This window comes from Hyperolius riggenbachi, chromosome 2 (genome assembly GCF_040937935.1).
Source record: "Hyperolius riggenbachi isolate aHypRig1 chromosome 2, aHypRig1.pri, whole genome shotgun sequence".
Taxonomy (NCBI): Eukaryota; Metazoa; Chordata; class Amphibia; order Anura; family Hyperoliidae; genus Hyperolius; species Hyperolius riggenbachi.
Genome location: NC_090647.1, coordinates 90,960,843 through 90,982,623, shown reverse-complemented (window position 1 = coordinate 90,982,623; position 21,781 = coordinate 90,960,843). Strand labels below are relative to the sequence as shown.

The 21,781-nt window shown below is 44.4% G+C and overlaps 1 protein-coding gene and 1 long non-coding RNA gene across 3 annotated transcripts in view; one reads left to right on the top strand and one right to left on the bottom strand.

The window, feature by feature from the left end:
* RXFP2 (relaxin family peptide receptor 2) overlaps positions 1-21,781 on the bottom strand; it is a 390,074-nt gene that overhangs the window by 74,700 nt on the left and 293,593 nt on the right. For both annotated transcript variants that reach the window (XM_068265019.1, XM_068265023.1), the window contains one exon: positions 2,097-2,202. In XM_068265019.1, coding sequence (XP_068121120.1) covers positions 2,097-2,202 — 106 coding nt within the window. The remainder of the gene's footprint in view (positions 1-2,096; positions 2,203-21,781) is intronic.
* The window catches only part of LOC137543965 (uncharacterized), a 67,166-nt gene continuing 61,597 nt past the window's right edge, over positions 16,213-21,781 (top strand). Inside the window, exon 1 of the long non-coding RNA XR_011025678.1 lies at positions 16,213-16,361. This is a non-coding gene — a long non-coding RNA (uncharacterized lncRNA). The remainder of the gene's footprint in view (positions 16,362-21,781) is intronic.

Genomic DNA, 21,781 nt, shown 5'->3' with positions numbered 1-21,781 from the left:
TTTATAAATGACTCTCCCCCATATTATTATATCTCTATTTAGTAAGTGTTTGCCAATTGTTGGCATGGTCAGGTGATGGCAGGAAAAACTCCCACTTTTCCAGCAGTTCTGTACTTTATGCACAGATCTCTTTGTCACATGGTTTTTGCAAAGGGAATTTCTCTGGAATAGCTGTATCGAATAAAAATGATTGATTTATAAAATGGCTCACACACTCCAGAGTCGCTGTTGTTTCTCACATGTAACTATAATGTAACGCGTACATCAAAAAAGGGCGTCGGGAAAAAAGGGCGCGTGGTGTAAATGATAAACAGTATTAATGTTTATAGAAATATTGTGTAGAATTTCGTTTACAAATAGTGTTTTAAGAATTTATAAATCACTAAATAATGTGTATGAGATCGGCAATTCTTAAAACGTTAATCTTCCCTGTTTGTAAACTGAAACTTATATTTATGTTTATTAAAAACCCTCCCTGTACCTATCCCTAACCCCTAGACCCCCTGTTGGTGCCTAAACCTAAGACCCCCTGTTGGTGCCTAAACCTAAGACCCCCCAGTTGGTGCCTAAACCTAAGACCCCCCTTTGGTGCCTAAACCTAAGACCCCCCTGTTGGTGCCTAAACCTAAGACCCCCCTATTGGTGCCTAAACCTAAGACCCCCCTATTGGTGCCTAAACCTAAGACCCCCCTGTTGGTGCCTAAACCTAAGACCCCCCTATTGGTGCCTAAACCTAAGACCCCCCTGTTGGTGCCTAAACCTAAGACCCCCCTATTGGTGCCTAAACCTAAGACCCCCTGTTGGTGCCTAAACCTAAGACCCCCCTGTTGGTGCCTAAACCTAAGACCCCCCAGTTGGTGCCTAAACCTAAGACCCCCCTGGTGGTGCCTAAACCTAAGACCCCCTATGGATAATAATGTTTTACAGACATTAATAAATAAAAAATGTAAATAAAAAAATGTAAATAATTTTTTGGGGTGGATAATAATGTTTTAGAAATGTTTTAGAAATAGTGATTTAGTATCTTTATAAACGTTATTCGTCACGGGCTCATTTTGTAAAGTTAAATCATCACAAACATAGTTATAAATCCTTAAAAATCTCCGGGCGCCGTTTGTTAAAACGTTAATAATCTCCAGCGCCTTTTTTTCCCTGTTCGGCGCCCATTAAACGATATTTATAATGGGAGTGAATGGGGCGCCCTTTTTGTCCACTTGTCTTATGCGCCCAAATCTCCTGCTTCCAATGTAACTAACTAAATAAGCAGGCTGCTAATTAGTTACTTACTTAGCTAGTTACATTGTAGTTATATGTGAGAAACAACAGTGACTGTGGAGTGTGTTAACTGCATTATAGATCAGCTAAGGCAGAGAGAGATCAGTTATTTAATATGGACAGCATAATTTTCACCATAGAGCTTGTATTTAAAAAAAAATAGCTCCTAACAACAATTTTTTGCTTCTACAGAACTGATCTGCGTCAGTAAATTAGCTGTTCCTGACGTGACTGGCTAGCCGTCCCTGCTAACTGCTAGCAGCCTTCTTGTCTCAAGATTTTTTTTAAATACAAGCTCTATGGTGAAATTTATGCTGTCCATATTAAATAACTGATGGTGAGGATAATGGAACAGCATAATTTTCGCCATAGTAATTTAGCAAAGTAAAAACCCCTTTAATAGGTTTTAAGGCTCCATATCAATAGAATGCTTGGGGTCCAATGTAAAACTCGCACTGGGGCCCCAAGCTCCTTACTTACGCCGTTGTCTACTGATATCACACCATTGTAGCTCGGAGTTTTTGCTGCTTGCCTAATGGGCAGGATGTATCACGTCCTGTGTGGTGGAAATAAAGCAAGCCAGGGAATCGCAAATTACAATCCTTCTACTTGTTAAATTACGCTTTCAGATTTATCAACGGCCCCCGAGCTGTAATAAAATTGCCAGTTATTAATTTATGTGCAGACTGTCAAAGGGAGAGATGCTGTGGGGTAAAATATGTCGAGATAGTGTGGCCTGGTTCTGGTGAGGGATGCCATTGATGAATTATTAAAGTTATAGCAAGCTAACATAAATCATAGGGAAGCAGGCTTCTACTTACAAAAGGGTTACATTGCTTGACACGGTCGGAACTGCTTCTAAATTGGCCTCTACACACTCCAGCTCAGTGTCTTTGCACTCACAAATGTCTGGGAACTGCGAGAGACCTAGAAGCAATGGACAGTAATCATATTCACTGACACAGCCATGGAAACATGAAAGATAAACAAATAGATTGTGATATCACAGCATGCAAACATTTTGGGGCATTTAGAGAAAGTTAAAGACTAAACTTTCCTCCATTTTTATCACATCTCTGCTATATTTTACAACCTAAACAACATAATTTAATAGTCGTAAGGATGGAGGTGCCCAAGTGTAAAAATATATATAACTTCTTATAGTTAAAATAAGAATGAGAGGTAATCCATTTCCTCTCCCGATGACAAAAACACTAGTAATACTGAAAATTATTTATTCAAAACACAAAATAGACAACGCATTTCATGGATACTAGCCCGCTTCCTCTGGTCAATACATAGTGCCTTGCAGCAACGTGAATAGGATATGGGTGCCTCTGATCATTTAAAGGGAACCAGAGACGTCGGACATAGAAAAAGAAAAAAAGATTTCATACATACCTGGGGCTTCTTCCAGCCCTATAAGCCTGGATCGCTCCCACGCCGCCATCCTCTGCTTCCTGGATCTGCCGGTACCGGGTCCCGTCACTTCCGGCGGACGCGGCCAATTGTCCGCATCACAGGGGCTCCTAGCATACCCTTACGCGTGCGGCTGCGCAGTATGCAGCCGCACGCGTAATGGTATGCTGGGAGCCCCTGTGATGCGGACAATTGGCCGCGTGCTGACGCCGACTGGCCGAAACTACGGGACCCGGAACTGGCTGATACAGGAAGTGGAGGACGGCGGTGTGGGAGCGATTCGTGCGTATGGGGCTGGAGGAAGCCCCCGGTATGTATAAAATCTTTTTCCTGGCGTCTCTGGTTCCCTTTAAGAGTGGACTATGGCCTCAATTCACTAAGATCATGCTTACTTACCTCCACACAGTAAGAGAATTATCTTATCTCTTAATTCCTTAAGTTACCTCCTCTGTAGTTAATTTACCTCCTCTGTAGTTAATTTACCTCCTCTGTAGTTATTTTCACATGCAGTTAATAAACAGCCTGTCTTTAACTGTGGAGTTATTTTAAGGATTGAAGAGTTAACGTAAAGACAGAAGAGTTAACTTTAGGTTTGCCTGAGGTAAAATGTTTCCTGAATAGGACATGCCTCATCACCATGGTGATAACTCTAGAAACGTTATTAAAGACAGGAGATAAGCTTAGTGAATTGAGGCCTATGTCATCTCACCTTGATGGCCAATGCCTCAGAATATGCTGTTTGTTTCATGGGGATTGCTGTCTTACTTTTCCTCTATGCAGAGAGGGAGTACGTATTGCCACGTTGCTGCAGCAGCTGGGCGCTGGGAAGAGGCACAAATAGTAAAATAACGGTAATTGAAGTTACCAATACTTTACTATATACTACTCTTAACCTAACCCTAACCCTTAACACTAAAATGTTGGTGCCTTACCTTAACGAGGAACTTTAACCAAGGATTGAACTTCATTCCAGTCAGTAGCTGATACTCCCTTTCCCATGAGAAATGTTTTACCTTTTCCCAAAGAGATCATCCCCCCCGATGATGGCTGATGTTGTGGTGAAACCCCTCTCACAATGTGATGTCATGACCATGGTCCTGACAGCTTGCTGCCGGTAAACCTCGTTGCATTGTGGGAAATAACAGCTTTGTCCAACTACCAAGCAAGCACCATCTCCCTCTGTGCATAGAACTCTCCGTAATGAACATTCCGTACAGATGACGTGGCAGGACTAATGATGTCACCACCAGTGATACATTTCAGAATGTAAATCAGGGAGAGGAAAGGTATTACAATGTGCAAACACTGACTACATTATCTATGAATGAATATTGTAAAAAAATAAGCAATTTTATTCATTATGTTATTTTCCCCCATCTAATGCCTAACCCTAACCTCCCACCTAATGCTTAATCCTAACTACCATCAGTTGTAGATGATCAGATATGGGAGGGCGCGCTTGTGTGTGTGTGTGTGTGTGTGTGTGTGTGTGTGGAAGGGGGGTGGGGCATCCTCACAAGGTATTGCTTTAGGCAGCAAAAAGTCTATAACCGCCCCCACTGTGGATGCAGTAGTGTCTGAATCAGACACCTAAAACAAGCATGTGGCTAATACAGTCAGACTTCAGTCGGAAACATTTGATAACTGACTGCCTTTGAGATGGCCAACATGTAAACATCAAGAAGACTTCACCTGGTATACCTGCACGTTATGCATTATTATATTGGCCAATGATAGTTGCAACTTCCACGGCTGATTGTTTGGCTGCTTGAGTTTTGTTTCTTGTTTTTGTTTTGTAGGATAAATGATCCCCGTGGGTAGTGAGTAACTATTTAGCCATCAGTCAGCCTGCCTGGAGTCCTTTTAAGACACAATAAATGCATGCAATAGGTCAGGGCTCCCTATCCGGAAACACTGGCATCTGGCTGTGTAAGTGGATTTATACGCTGCCACAAGAGTTGTTCAGACTGGAAATAGATTTATTTTGATGAAACAACATAACTCACTGCAGCCTTCGGTGCTCTGCTCAGCACTGTACTGAGAGAACTGCAAAGACTCATCATCTCCACCAGTGTTTCGTAACCACTTGAGGACTGCAGTGTTAAAGCCCCCCTAAAGACCGGGCCTTTTTATTGTTAATTGGTCACTGCAGCTTTAAGGCCAAGCTGCAGGGCCGCACAGCACGCAAGTGATCCCCCCCCCTTTTCTCCCCACCAAAAGAGCTCTCTGTTGGTGGGGTCTGATCGCCCCCCCCCCCCCCCTGTGTTTATTTTTTTTTAAATAAATATTTATGTTGGTGTGTTTTTTTTTACTATACATAGTTTTTGTTTTTTTCTAAACCCCTCCCTCCCCCTCAGCCAGCCAATCCTGCGATCGGCTCTCATAGGCTTCTGCCTATGAGAGCCTATCGCTCTCTTGTCCCCCATGGGGACACCCGTGTCACACGGCTGTCCCCAGTACAGCGCTGCTGCTGATCGCAGCGCTGCACTAACAGAAAAGACGGCAATCTTCCGAGCGGCGATCGCCGCTCAGAGACTGAAGACGGGGCGGAGCTCAGCCCCCCTAGCAGGAGATGCGCGCTCAGCCTGCGCGCAATCTCCTGCAAAATGCAGCCCCAGGACTTGACGCCAATTGGCGTTAGGCGGTCCTGGGGCTCCCACTGCGATCACGCCCAATGGCGTTACTGCGGTCTTTAAGTAGTTAAGGTGGCCATTAATGGTCCAATTTCTAGCGAAAAATCGTTTGAGCGATCAGAAATTCTGATTGGATTGGTTGATCTAACGTAAATTGTATGCAGATTAGAATTGGGCCTATCAAAATGGTCAGGAAGTGTATTAAATGTGCCCAATTCCAAGCTGTATACAATTTGGAGTAAACATGCATGCAAGGCAGGACAAACTCAATAATCAATGAGATGAGGAAGAGTGGTCTGACATATTCACAACCTTGGCTAGTTTTTTAACTAACTGTGATATCAAAGATAGAAGTTATAGAATCTGCTACATTTGATTCGGGACCCCAAAACAGTTGATCAAATGGGGCTTACTCTCAACTGACAAGTGCCTCTGGGGTTGTAAGGTGCCCACTAACCAGGAGCACTGCTGGTGGCACTCTCGACTAGTTCATGATTTCTAGTTAGCATGTTTCACCTTGGCGCCTGAAGTATTGCGAGTGACGGACCAACCTGACCTATAGATGGCCCTCTTTAATGAACCAAGTCAGTCGCTAAGTAGGCACCAACATATTTTGGTAGGCCAATTTTGTAATGCAGCCAAAGCACTGTTGGCTAAAACATAGCGATCAGCCCCCACTAGCTCTCACCTGATCCATAAAATTCACTCGATTTACCTCTTGGAGAAAAGTACAGCATATGTCAGAGAGAATCTGGCCTGAGGTTTGATCAGATTTTGGATCCTTGGTCAGTTTGGACATCACTCTATACTCCCTAGGCAGGCTATGGTCAGGAATGTGATATCTAGATACCGGATCGATCCTATACCTGATCGATCACTCTACCTCTCCTCCAACCCAGCTTCACTCACTCACACTCCTGCTTCACTCACTTTCCCTCTCCTCACCCCCGCTTCACTCACTCTCCCTCTCCTCCACCCCCCCACTTCACCCACTCTCCCACTTCATCTTTTACCACCACAGTTTACATCAAGTAATTTTTCCCCACACCATGGTCATTATGTTGAACAATGTAGTACAGCGTACATCCTGCAACATGTATGTATGTCTTGATCAGCAGATTGAGGGTGTTTTCTGTTGCTCTGGGTGTGTGCGTGTTGCTCAATTAGAGGCTGAAGTCAGAGAGCTAAATGAGCGGCTCGCAACACTGAGACACATAGACAAGAGAAGAGCTTGGATCTCACGATCCATACATTGAATGGAACCGGTGAAGATGTAGTGGGTGGAGTACTGTCGGAGCAAGAAGAAGAGGTAGCCACTAGTTGGGTCACAGTTAGAAGGGGTAGAGGAATAAGTGTCAGGGAGGCTAGTCCCAATTTGTCTCTCCCTAATAAGTATGCTTGTTTGCACAATATTGTGGATGATGATTCTGGAGTAGCAACGCTGCAGCTGGATGTGTCCCTTAGCAACCAAGAGACATACCATCTCTACTCTAGGTTCCTAATAATGGGAATCTTTACTGGTATCAATAAAGCAACCCCTATTCCACTGCCTCATCCGATCACACCTTTACAATCTCAAATAAATCCAGACAGTGTGTATTTTTAACAGGGTGATCAATGACTTCACAAGTTTGTATAATTTTATAGCATGCAATGTCAAGATTTAGGAGTCTAAACGAGATGAGGTGCCAGATTGTATTTTTATGACTGCAGACTGCAGCCATCACAGCATCACGTAAGCGAAATTACAAGCATAACTATTATTTGTTTCCTGTCCATATAGTTTTCCACATGGGTGGCTTAAGGACACAGCTTCCTCAAGTCTCTCATAAACAGCAGAGCGATGCCCAGCTCAGAACATGATTTCCCCAGATACAATATAGCTGCTGGGCTATAAATCTCCGATCAGTACTTTCCTTTTTATAACAAGTTTTGATGACCAGCTTTTCATGCTTCATGGGTGTACCCAAGCGGGAAAAAGTTTATGGAGGAAATACTATAGTCTGGCATGTCTTATCACATTATTAGGGTTGAATCCATAATAACAAAGGACAATAAACTCTATTTGCATATAATAGCAGCATAGGGATATCAAAGGGATGATTTATTAAAGCAAACCTGACGTGAAAATAAACATGGCACCAGCGAGCAGCAGCGGCGGCAGGATACATACCTTCTTCCTTGCGTTCCATCGCCGCCTTCTCGCTCAAGCGGCTGACGTCACTTCCGGAAGCGGAAGTGACGTCAGCCTCTAGAGCGAGAAGGCGGCGATGGAACGCAAGGAAGAAGGTATGTATCCTGCCGCCGCTGCTGCTCGCTGCCCACACAGGTTCACTAGCTGGAGGGGAGCGCAGAGGGGAGAGCCCCGAGGTGAGGGAGAGGGGTGAACTTCCCCTCTCCCCGCCAACTGTGGGCAAGGCTTTCCCCTCATGCTGCCACCCCTCCAGCACCCAAAAACCGGCCACGAGCGGGCCCCGGGGGGGGGGGGGGCCCCGCTCTGAAATTCTGCAGGGGGGCCCGGTGGGGCTTAGTTACGCCCCTGACAGTGCCCAATGAAAGACTAGCACTGTGCCCAATAGCTCTTTGGAAACACCACTGTCGTGAGAGTGAAGTGAAAAAAATTGGTTAATATTCGATACTTACCTCAGTCGTTGGAAGCCTCTGGATGGTGTAGAGGCTTCCTGGATAGGGATGAACGAGCTGCGAGATTGCAAAGTTTGATCTTGCAGAGAACTGTGCCACTCTCACTAACAGAGTATTTCCACGAAAAGGGCCCAGTAATTCACCATGTGGTCGTATTTTCGCCGAATGAGCGTGGGAAAAACTGTGAGTGTGTGTGTGTGTGTGTGTGTGTGTGTGTGTGGGGAGGGGGCGGGGGGGGGGGGGGGCACAACAGCACTAAATTTCAATGGGAAGCATGGAATGGCTGTCTGCTTGGGCAAGTCATTTGTTCCAGGGATGCACAGCTAGGCCCAGAAAACAAAGAGAAGATATCCCTCCACAGGCAGATCCCACTACAGGTAAGGGGAGGGGTTAGTCACTCCATGTTGTGTTCTGTGTGTGTGAGGAGGTAGGGAGAGCCAGGGAGAGAATGGTAGCGTAGTTAGGTTGGTTTTAGCAGCATAGATCTGTGTTTTATGGATTATATACTGTGCAGATAAGTTCTGTATAGGATTTATTGTTAGGCAGTAGTGATGAGCAGAAATTACGCCTATGCGTATTTACACATTTGTAATTATGCATGAATTTACGCGTACTTTACACATAATTTTGTACCAACTTTGGCGATGAATATCAAAGCCCGCGTACATGCTATTGCTACCATGTTGAAGAGAACCCGAGGTGTGTTTAGAGAATGTTATCTGCATACAGAGGCTGGATCTGCCTATACAGCCCAGCCTCTGTTGCTATCCCAAACCTCACTAAGGTCCCCCAGCACTCTGCAATCCCTCATAAATCACAGCCATGCTGTGAGGCTGTGTTTACATCTGTAGTGTCAGTCTCAGCTGCTCCCCCGCCTCCTGCATAGCTCTGGTCCCTGCCCCGTCCCTTCCCTCCAATCAGCAGGGAGGGAAGGGATGCAGGCGGGGACTGGAGTTCTGCAGGAGGCGGGGAGAGCAGCAGACTGACACTATAGAGATAAACACAGCCAGCTCTGACAAGCTGTTTGTCAGCAGCGTGGCTGTGATTTATGAGGGATTGCAGAGTGCAGGGGGACCTTAGGGGGGTTTGGGATAGCAACAGAGGCTGGGCTGTATAGGCAGATCCAGCCTCTGTATGCAGATAATATTCTTCAAACCCACCTCGGGTTCTCTTTAAGGAGAATAGTGGGTACAATAAAAAAAAAGAATTGGTCAAGAAGACCTTGTAGTGTTTGAGAAAATCGATTTTGAAAATACAAAGAAAAATGTTTTTTAAACTCTTATTTTTCTGAGTTTAAAAAACATTTTTCTTTTCATTTAACCTCCCTATATAACCTCCCTGGCGTTATGATTATTTCCAGATTTAAGGTCTAAAAGCCATCAACATTTTTCACAAGCTTTTAGACCCTAAAAACAAGAAGAAAAACATACCTCAGAGAGGTCTGCAGCAGCTCCTGCATATAACTCACTTAAACACGGGATTACCACCCTGTTCTGTGGATTTCTGTCCCGAGCCTGACTCAGGATTACCGCGAGGGGAATTCATTTTCTCAAGAACTACAAGGTTGTATCCACTGTTCTTGTATCCACTATAAGATATGCAGCAATTTTGGTGGCAATAGCATGTATGGGGGATTTGCTATTCACCGCCACCGGCATGAAATTATGCGTAAATTACGTATAAATTAATGCGTAATTACGAATGCTAATACAAAGTCAATTGAATTAACAATTTGTAATAAGCGTAATTGTGAAAAATTATGCATAATTATGCATAATCGTAATTAGCTGATTACGATCATTAATATTAGGCACACGTGATTGCTATTACAGTACTTAGACAGGCTTGTTAGCTATTGCAAACAGTACTGTCAGCCAGTAATATAGCTTACTTACTGCAGAATCTTAGTTTAGCTTATTCACTGCAGAATCACATAGGCTACAACTGTGTGGACAGGAACGTTTTTGTAGTCCTCCATGAAGTTTCCGACTTCTGTGTTGTAACGGCACTGATACTGGTATACCTGTCCCCTACAGTCCAGCTGGCTGCACACTGTTTGTCAGAACATGCCTTTTTTGTGCACTGCCACCCTAGCCTGCTGTCCACTCACTTGCACCCTTTTTGATTGATTCAGTTCCAAACAAACAGACAATAGGGTTTTCTTAGAACCAATATTCCAATATTTATTCTTCAACAATGATATCTTCAAATTGTGGACACGACGTATGGGTACAACATCAGAGTTCTAATTCACATAAAAGACTAAGTTCCAATTCACATAAAAGACTGCAGTCTTTTATGTCTTGTCCGCAATTTGAAGGTTTAGTGAATTGTCATTTGGCAAGGTGATCGGCATAATCGGCTGTTTTCTGCTTTACCGAATGTGGTAAGGCTCGATTCCCACTAGTTCCGGATCAGCGGAAGTGGACAGCTCCGCTCCGATGATCCGGCTGCAGCCCAGGGCAGATGCGTTACTCCATAGGCTACATCCGCCTGCCCGGAATTTTCGCGGACTGCACAGAAGTGAGGACTACTTGCTTCCATTGATCCCACAGATCTATTGACAAGTTTTAATGGCTTCTATTTCTAAAATAGCTTTACGGGTAAGACGGGCACACCATCAGGTCTCGGTGCTTAGTGAAGTGACTGTGGCAAAGTCATATCAAATAGTATCATGAAAACAATTCGCCAGCACACCAATATTTCAAATGTTCAGCATTTTTATTGTGCAATTATTCCACAGTAGGTCCGACAATTATTTCTACCATGTGCCTTGAGAAAGGGGGACCCTGCGAGGCCCCCAAAACAATTGTCGGACCTACTGTGGAATAATTGCACAATAAAAGTGCTGAACATATGAAATACTGGTGTGCTGGCGGACTGTATACATGATTCTATTTATAAAATAGGAGCCGTTCACTTGATGAGCCGAGAACGGACAAAAAATGTTCGTTCTCTGCTGTAGCGGGAACAGAGCCTAATGCTTAGTGAATTGAGGCCATTGTGTGCGTATAGAACAGCTAACCCACAGCCTGTGGTTTCAGCATTCAGTCAATAAATGAACCGTGTTCTCTGTGTAGACGCAGCACAGCAGGCAGGACCTGCGGCTCTGGGTGAGGGGGATTGGTCCATTAAGATAAAAGACTCTTTTTCCTCTGGTGTGATCATCTCCCTTTAATATTTTATGCTTGCCGGTATATATTTATAGACTCTGCAGTCCTCCTTTGCTTCGTAGGAGAAATCACTGCTCCTTACATGTACTGTCTATTTCCATAACAACATTAATTTACAGTCTTCTTTATTACTTACAGAAATGGCCACAAGATGGCGCCAGAAAAACATAGCTGCCTATAACACCGCTTCAGAAATAATGCCTTTTATTTATATTAACAGTTGATTTGCCTATATATAAATATATTATAAAAGTCTATAAATCAGTTTCCAGTTGCGCTCACTGTAGGAAGATGCAATTCCAGCAAGAAACACAAACACACTAACATAGTGTAAATTCCGTATTCAACAGAGTGGTTCTACATTAGAGATGGCCCAAACGGTTCGCCGGCGAACAGTTCCCGGCGAACTTCCGTGGTTCGCGTTCGCAGAGAACCGCAAACTTTTCCGGAAGTTCGATTGTCCCCCATAATGCATCATTAGAATCAACTTTGACCATCTACATCACAGTCAGCAGGCACATTGTAGCTAATCAGGCTACACTCCCTCCTGGAGCCCCACCCCCCTTATAAAAGGCAGGCAGCATCAGGCATTGGACTCACTCGTGTGCCTGCAGTAATTAGAGAAGGGAGAGCTGCTGCAGACTCTCATAGGGAAAGCTTAGTTAGGCTCTTGTAGGCTTGTTAGCTTGCTCCTTGCTCTTTTGAGACCTAATCTTGTTCTTGTGATCTATTTTTTCTTTTTGTGTGGCCTACTTGCATTATATACAGCCCTGTCAGTCAGTCAGTCGCAGCTGGCCTTTGGCCCCTTGGTGGTAATAACTACTGTGCCAGGTGCAGATTTGTAATACCCCTCACTGCATATAACTACCTGTTGTTCACAGTGCACCCACCTACCTACGTGAGCGCTTTCAGTGTCACTGTGCCTGTCCGGTACCTGTTTGTGTGTGACAGGTGCACATTGTAATACCCATCACTGCATATACCTACCTGTTGTTCACTTCAGTGCACCCACCTACCTACGTGAGCGCACGCATTGTCACTGTGCCTGTCTGGTACCTATGTGTGTGTGACAGGTGCACATTTGTAATACCAGTCATTGCATAATTGTTCACAGTACCTGTGTGCCTGCACGCTGTGTAATATTCCACTCCGAGCATACCTGTTAACTGCACCTGTGTGACAGCTGCACATTGTATTGTAATACCAGTCACTGCATACCTTTCACTGCATCTGTGACTACACATTGTATTATACCTGGCAGTCAGTGCATACCTACCACTTGACCTTCATAACAGATTCTCGTTAAAGGATTTAAAATTGATTCGTCTCATATACAGCAGGGCCTCGAAAGTCCTCCTGTTATTTTTTGTCACTACCTCGGGACTTGCATGCCATGCCTGCTGCCTTCCTTGGATGTGTGGTGGTAGCCGTTTCTCAGGCTCCCACTCCGGATCGGAATCGAACCCTGACTCCCCGGCCGTACACTTTCTTTAACAATGGTAGAGAAAGAACCATCGACAGTATGAGCAGCGATGGACTACTGGGTGCGCAGGCTTGACCTGTGGCCAGAGCTGTCCCAATTTGCTATCCAACTTCTGTCTTGCCCTGCCTCAAGCGTCCTGTCAGAAAGGATCTTCAGCGCAGCTGGAGGCATTGTCACTGAGAAGAGAAGTCGCCTAAGTCACAAAAGTATTCAGTACCTCACCTTTATCAAAATGAATGAGGCATGGATACCGGAGGGCTACTGCCTGCCCGAAGACTAAGTCAGTCCCCACACAGAGCATCTCTGCCTGCAGGCCACGTGACTGCCTTCTCCGCCACCACCAACAGGGTCCAGGACTCCAGGCGGATTCCTGAATTTTTAAAGTGAACCTCCGAACTTAAAATCGACTCAGCATCACTGAAAAGGCTTTGTGCTTCTTTAACAGTTTCACAGCATCCGAACTTTGTTTCTCTTATACAAGTCTCATTTTTAGCTGCACAGAAGAAAACTGCCCGGGCTTTTTTCCCTGATGCTGTGCAAAGCATGATGGGATTTCTGATTTTGTTGTTCTCGTTCTGCTGTTTTGGTGCATTTTTTTTTTTTTTACATTTTGAATTTGACATTTGAAGCCTATCATATGCAGCTGGGAGGGGTAATCAGGACACAGGATAGTTGGAACTGTGTCTCCTGCTCCTTGTCACCTCCTTTCAACCAAAAAGATGGCTGACCCCATGACAAAGATGGCAGCCCCCATGAATCACAAACATTTGCCTGTTCTTTTAAAACAGGGTGGGTAAGAGATTATATTACCCATCTATTCTAATTAACATAACTAATGTAACTTAATGACAGTATGTTTGTTTAGGCTGAAGTTCCCCTTTAAGGCTGCTGCTAGCAGCGGCCACTATAATAATTTTTCTGGTGCGTGTACATGCCTGCCTATGCCCAATTCAATGTGATTTCTGCCCTTAAAACGCTGCTTTGCGTCAAATCCAGATTTTTCTCCGGGACATTTGGCGTCTATTCCATTCATCCATGCAAAAACTCAGATGTTAGATCCCTTGAAACATCTTTTCCATCACTTTTCTGGCCAGCATAAGTGTTTCTAGTTTTCAAAGTCTCCTCCCCATTAAAGTCTATTGCGGTTTGCGAAAGTTCGCGCAAACTGAACTTTCGCGGAAGTTCGCGAACCGAAAATCAGAGGTTCAGGCCATCTTTATTCTAAATGCAGGGAAAAAAGCAACAAGTGGGATACTCCAATTCCCATTAACAGATACAACACACATGCAGACTAACACAAGGGTCCCCACCGACAGTGAAGGGGCTCACCGGATTGTTGCCACCTCACAGACCAGGTGGATCTAGCGCATATGTGAATATGTCACATCAAACTTTTCCAAGGACATATGAGTCAGCAACTCTAAATCAAGAAAAGGTTTCCGTTTAATCCCATAAAATGCATAAAAAACATAAAAACAACAGCATTGCGTAATACAGCATAAACAGGCTCCTCCCGCAAAAAAGAAAGTCACTTACACCAGTCATTGTCCCGCTACACTATCACTCTATCACGCGGGAGTGATAGTGTAACAGGACAAATCCCCCTGCAGTGTCCGGTTGGACGGCAAAAGAGTACGATACATACGCTGATAACACCTAGTGGTGTAAATGACTTTATTTTTTGCGCGAGGAGCCTGTTTATGATGTATTACGTGATGCTGTTGTTTTCATGTTTTTTATGCATGTTATGGGATTAAATGGAACCTTTTCTTGATTTAGAGTTGCTGACTCATATGTCCTTGGAAGAGTTTGATGTGAAATATACACATAAGCGTTAGATCCACCTGGTCTGTGAGGTGGCAATGATCCGGTGAGCCCCTTCACTGTCAGTGGGGGACCTTAGTGAAGATCATAATCAGCTAATTATGATTACGCAAATTTTCACGTACATTTTCGCAATTTTACTTACCGTATATGTACCGTATATACTCGCAAGCAAGCCGAATTTTTGACCCCCAAAAAGGGGGTCAAAAGTTGGGGGGTTGGCTTGCTTGCAAGTCACCTGTGGTCAGCGCATCCACCCCCCTGCCCCGCGGCCGCCGCTATCACCTGAGCTGGCGCCGCATCTTCTATTATTCCCCTCTCCGCTCGTATAGTAATTCACTCACAACAGCGTGCCCCACGGGGCTGCTGTGATGACGAGAAAGGAAACCATAGAGAGAGAGAGCGGTTCCCATAGCTACAGGAAGCTGCTCTCTCTATGGCTTCCTGCCTCGTCATCACAGCAGCCCCGTGGGGCGCGCTGCTGTGAGTAAATTACTTTACGAGCAGTGAGGGAAATAATAGAAGATGCGGCGCCAGCTCAGGTAATAGCGGCGACCGTGGGTCGGGGGAGATGAGGAGGCACTACCTATACTGGGCACTGTAGTAGCTATACTGGGGCACTATACTGGGCACTACCTACCTATACTGGGCGCTATACTGGGCACTACCTACCTATACTGGGCACTATACTCGCTATACTGGGGCACTATACTGGGCACTACCTACCTATACTGGGCACTATACTGGGCACTACCTACCTATACTGGACACTATACTAGCTATACTGGGCGCTATACTGGGCACTATACCAGCTATACAGGGCACTATACTAGCTATACTGGACACTATACTAGCTATACTGAGCACTATACTAGCTATACTGGGGAACTACCTAACTGTACTGGGCACTATACTAGCTATAGACAATGAAGAGTAAATGGAGGCACAGTTGAAAAAATAGAAATACCTTTTAATTCACGGTGTGCTGACACGCGGGGTACAGTGGGGGTGAGGGGATGCCTGACAGCTGTTTCGCTAAAAAAGCTTCCTCAGAGGCAAAGATTGGGAACCTAACCCTAACATCACCAGGGAAGAGAGGGCGGCCCTCGATTGGTTCCAAAAGAATGAACAACTGGTCTTGAAAAAGGCCGACAAGGGGGGCAACCTCGTTATAATGTCTAGAGATTACTATGTCAAAGAGGCCCTCAGACAGTTAGAAGGACCCGATAAGTTTTATGAAAGATTAAGATCAAATCCAGTGCCACAACATAAAACCTTGCTACAAAGTCTATTGAGACAGGGAGTGGAAAAGGGGTTCATTACCAAACGCATGGGGGAGGGACTCTTACCCGAATACCCCAGGAAACCGGTCTGGTACTTTCTCCCCAAGGTCCACAAGGACCCGGTCTCCCCCCCGGGGCGACCAATTGTGTCAGCCAGGGGTTCCCTTACTGAACCTTTGTCCAAATTCTTGGACTTCCATCTCAGACCCTTTCTCAGGGTGGTTCACACCCACCTGGCTGACACCTTGGATGCCTTGGGGAAGATTGAGGGTGTGGAACTTGGGGAGAACGAGATTATGGCATCCATTGACGTAGTCAATTTGTACACACGCATCCCCCAATCCCAGGGGATTTAGGCGATAGCTGATCTCCTGATAGAATGTGGTGAAGACAGGTTATGGGTGGGCTATCGGATGCAGTGTCTAGACTTTGTTTTGTCTCATAATGTGTTTCTATTTGATGACAGGTGGTACCATCAACGATCCGGAGTAGCTATGGGAACGCCGGTAGCACCCACTTTTTCAGGTTCCCAATCTTTGCCTCTGAGGAAGCTTTTTTAGCGAAACAGCTGTCAGGCATCCCCTCACCCCCACTGTACCCCGCGTGTCAGCACACCGTGGATTAAAAGGTATTTCTATTTTTTCAACTGTGCCTCCATTTTCTCTTCATTGTCTATTGCTCAAGTGTATGCTCTGGAGAGCACGTTGATTATGGAGTACGCAATCCGGTGAACCCAGTGCCCACCCACACACATCTGGTGCCAGTCTGTCTCTCCCTTATACAAAGCACTATACTAGCTATACTGGGCACTTTACTAGCTATTCTAGGGCACTACCTACCCATACTGGGCACTATACTAGCTATACTGGGCACTATACTAGCTATATTGGGACACACTGGGGGGATCACACGGCCAGCATTTTCTACCCCTGGGTTATATGAGGATCCATAATTTTTTCTTGTTTTTTCAGGTAAAAGTTGGGGGGTCGGCTTATATGCGGGTCAGTTTGCTTGCGAGTATATACGGTAATTACGATTTGTACATTTAATTGATTTTGTATAGTCATTCATAATTTCGCGTAAAAGTTTGCGTAATTTTTGCTTAATTTCGTGCTGACTGACAGTGAATAGCAAAGCCCCCATACATGCTATAGACACCAATTTTCCAAAAAGACTTTGTAGTTTTTGAGAAAATCGATTTTCAAAATTCAAAGAAAAACTGTTTTTAAACTCAGATAAATGACAATTTAAAAACCATTTTTCTTTGCATTTTTAAAATCGATTTTCTCAAAAACTATAAGGTCTTTTTTTGACTTGTACCCAATATTCTCTTTAACATTTGTAGGAATTTTGGTAGGGATAGCATGTATGGGGGCTTTGCTATTAACCACTAAAGTCGGCACAAAATTATGCGAAATTTTGCGAAAATTATGTGAAAAATGATGTGAAATTGTGAAATATTACATATGAAATGAATTATAATTTTCTCTGAAATTTTACATTACGATTATGATGTGTAAATGCGAATTTCGATGCAAAATTTCTCATATGCAAAATTTTGGCCCATCACTGCTTGTGTTAGTCTGCACACGTGTTTTATCTGTTAATGGGGATTGGAGTGTCCCACACGGTGCTTTTCTCCCTGCATGGAGAACCACTCTGTTGAATATGGAATTACACTATGTAAGGGCCTGTTTCCACTACATGCAGATTGGATGCAGAATGGATGCAGAAAAACTGATTTCAATGATTGCCTATGGGCCTGTTTCCACTAAACGCGATTCATTGGAGTCAGTTTTTCTGCATCCATTCTGCATCTAATCTGTGTGTAGTGGAAACAGCCCCTTAGGGCCCTTTTCCACTAGCATTTGCGCTAAACGCTAGCGATTGCGATTCAGCAAAGTCCTAATTTTTCCCGGTGATTGTGATCGCGATTTTGGTATGCAATGCATTGCATAGCAAAATTGTGGCAGAAATCGCTCCGCGGCGCGAGCGCGCTTTAGTAAAAAACGAATCGCGGTAGTGGAAATTACCTACCGCGATTCCTATGTTATTATGCAAACTGTAGCGATTTAAAAATTACTAGTGATTTGCGATTTTGCGATTCAGCATCGCGATCGCCACTAGTGGAAAAGGGCCCTTAGTGTGTTTGTGTCTCTTGCAGGAATTACATCTTTCTACATTGAGCGCAGCTGGAAACTGATTTATAGACTTTTATATTATGTATACCTGGGAACCTTTTACTGCTGCGATCCTCTCCATATGCTCATAGAAGGGCTTTTAGCAGAGTTTTAGTTTGCGCAGTTTGCATTATGTATGTTATATATTAATATATTATTCTGCATCACTTTACAGTGTAAATCTTCACTATTCTGGTCACTGACTGTGACTGTCCCTTAGAAGAGCTTACGATCTAATGTTCCTACCATAGTATACTATTACCACTGTAATCTTGGGCTGAAATTAATAAGGACAGGAGTCACAGGGTTATTACTAGCCCATTGTGGTCAACTCACTTCTAAAACAAGACACGTCCTTGTACATAAACAGCAGTAGGGACACAAATAACAAGCCATACCTTCTTGTCTGTGACAGATAGCATAAAACTGCTTTTGGAAGTCTGCCCTTAAAAATGTACAGATTTAGCAGAAAAGGCCCTCCAGAATAAAACATACTCCTGTAAAATAATAACCCAAGCAATGAGGGCAACATTAGATTAGAGATGGCCCAAACGGTCCACCCGGTGGGTAGTTCGTGCGGATATCAGCTACCTGCGCCTGCGAACACATGGCGCATTTGACCTGCCCCCTATACCTCTTCATTGGGCTAAACTTTGACCCTCTACATCACAGTCAGCAGACACATGGCAGCCAATCAGGCTGCACTCACCCACGGACCCCACCCCCCCTATAAAAATGTTGCAGCCTCGGCCATGTTCTCACTCTGCTGATGCTGCTATTAGTGAGAGGAAGGGAGAAGTTGCTGGAGAGATAGGGAAAGCGTTAGTTAGGCTCTTGTTAGTTTGCTCCTCGCTGAAATTTGTTGCTGAAAGCACTCCAAAACAGCTCTTTTGAGGCCTAATGTTTTGATGGTTTTTTTTGCGTGTGTGTGACACTGACACAGCATAGATATAGCCCTGTCGCAGCTGTGCCCTTGCTTGCTGATACATTGTATTAGATCAGTGCATTTCTTGCCACTCTATTTGTGTGATTTAACTTACTAAATCATAGCTCTCTTTGTGGGTGACACTGCATAGATACAGTCCACAGATAGTTGCTGGCTGCTTGGTATCTGTAGTCCCACTGACTGCCTGCACACTGTTTTACCACCAGTGCATTTCTTGCCACTCTATTTGTGTGATTTAACTTACTAAAGCATAGCTCTCTTTGTAGGTGACACTGCATAGATACAGCCCACAGACAGTTGCTTGCTGCTTGGTATTTGTAATCCCACTGACTGCCTGCACACTGTATTACCACCAGTGCATATCTTTCCACTACATCTGTGTTACTGCACACTATGTTAGAGCAGTGCATATATTTCCACTGCATCTGTGTGACTGCACACTGTATTAGACCAGTGCATATCTTTCCACTGTATTTGTGTGATTGAACTTACTAAAGCATAGCTCTCTTTCTGGGTGACACACTGCATACAGCCCACAGAGAGACAGGGACAGTTATCTAGGCTGTTCTTTACTGCTGATAGCACTCCAAAACAAAAGCACTTTTGAGGGCTCATATTGTTCTATTTTTTTTTGTGTGAGACACTGCATATAGGCCAGGCCACAGTCATTGCTGGGCCTTGCAGTTGTACTATCCTCTTCTGTCTATTACAAGCCAGCAGCACACTGTCTATCATCACTAGCTGTGCTTAGCTTCCAACTGTATCTGTTATTGATATCTGTTTGTGTGGGTTGCACTTTGCATACAGGCCACAGTCAGTTGCTGGGCCTTGTAGATCTACTATACTCTTCTAACTATTGCAAGCAAGACAGCACACTGTGTATCATAACTGAAAATGATTATTGAAATTATTACCTTGAATGTTTTTATTTTATCATAAATACAGTTGTTTTTCTTACTAACAAATCTATAAATAACAAATAACTTTCAAGTTTTTTTTTTCAATAACCTACCTTTCCCTGAAAGGTAGGAAAACTGACACTACACTTGGTCTTATCCAAAAAGAACGAGAAGCATTCCATTGCTTGCAAGTCTCCACTGCGTGGCTCTGCATTGGGGTTGGGTGACACCACCCCACCACGAATGGCAGGCAGGCCTTCTGCTGCCGGCAGCCTGACACCTGTTGACGTTTTTGAAAATTATCATTGAAATTAGAATTATTACCTTAAAATGTTTTATTTTTTATAAATAAAGTTGTTTTTCTTACTAACAAATCTATACATAAATAACTTTCAATTTTTTTTCAATAACCTACCTTTCCCTGAAACTTATAAAAATTGATACTACATGTCTGATTCACAAAGCGGTGATAACTCAGTTATCACGCCTAAAAGACTTTAGGCGTGATAATCTTTGCACCGCTGAGTTAGCACCGATTTGTGCTCTTTATCGCGCGCAAAGTCCCGCGCGCAAAGTTTTACGCTCGCAATCGCGTAATTCCGCGGGCAGCACCCATAGGGTTTAATGGGCGCATCATGCGCACTGCACCGCGCTGAGTTTAGGCGTGATAAGGGGCTTTTCACAGGCGTGCAAACACTTTGCACCGCTTTGTGAATCAGGCCCTACAACTTAACAAGGCACAGGTGTTACTTTGTACACAGCACAAGTTCTTTATGGCACCGTACAGGTCAGCGCTTGTTGGCACTCAGCAGGTATTAGCTCTGGAATTTAGAGATGGCTCGAACCTCTGATTTTCGGCTTGCGAACCTCAAAAGCGAACTTCCACAAAAGTTCGGTTCACGCGAACTTTCGTGAACAGCAATAGACTTCAATGGGGAGGCGAACTTTGAAAACTAGAAACATTAATTCTGGCCAGAAAAATTATGCAAAATATGTTTCAAGGGGTCTAACATCTGAGTTTTTGCATGGATGAGTGGGATACATGCCAAAAGTCCTGGGGAAAAATCTGGATTTGTCGCACAGCAGCGTTTTAAAGGCAGAAATCACATTGCAATGCTAAATTGCAGGCATAAAGTGCTTTAAAACATCTTGCATGTGTATACATCAATCAGGTAGTATAATTAGAGTACTGCTTCACACTGACACACCAAACTCACTGTGTAACGCACCGCAAACAGCTGTTTGTGTAGTGACAGCCTTGCTGGACTGGTGCGCACCATGGCGAGAGTACAGGCCATGGCGGTTTTCAAACCCATATGGTCGCCGGGCTGTGGTAGCTCAATGATAGAACAACAGTGTGTGTGTGTGGGGAGTCGGGACTGACATAGTGTTTGGGCAGGCAGTAGCCCTCCGGGATTTCGCATGAGTGTCCAGTTCCTCGACCAGAACATCCCCATCTCCTCAGAGTGTGTCCTTCTACTGTAGTTGTAGAGATACTGGGTGATGTCTTTCTCCTGTTGTAGCAGGGGATCGAACATCAGCAGGGTCGAACATCAGTGAGTCGGGCTATCGCAAATCAAGCATCTAACCGGCAAGTTATTTCTCCGCTGAATATCGGCAAAGCGTGCCATGGCCTTGTAAGACCGCCTGAAATACCTACACAACTTCCTGGCCTGCTTCAGGACGTCCTGTAAGCCTGGGTACTTAGACACAAATCTCTGAATTATGAGATTCAGCACATGTGCCATGTAGGGAACATGTGTCAACTTTCCCCAAATCAAAGCCGAAATGAGATTGCTGTTGTTGTCACACACCACATTGCCGATGTCCAGTTGGTGCGGGGTGAGCCACTGATCCACCTGTTTGTTAAGAGCAGCCAGGAGAGCTGCTCAAGTGTGACTCTCCGTTTTGAGGCAAGACATGTCTAAGATGGCGTGACACTGTCGTACCTGGCATGCAGCATAGGCCCTGGGGAGCTGGGGCTGTGTAGCTGGAGAGTATGAGATGACACCACTTGCCTCAA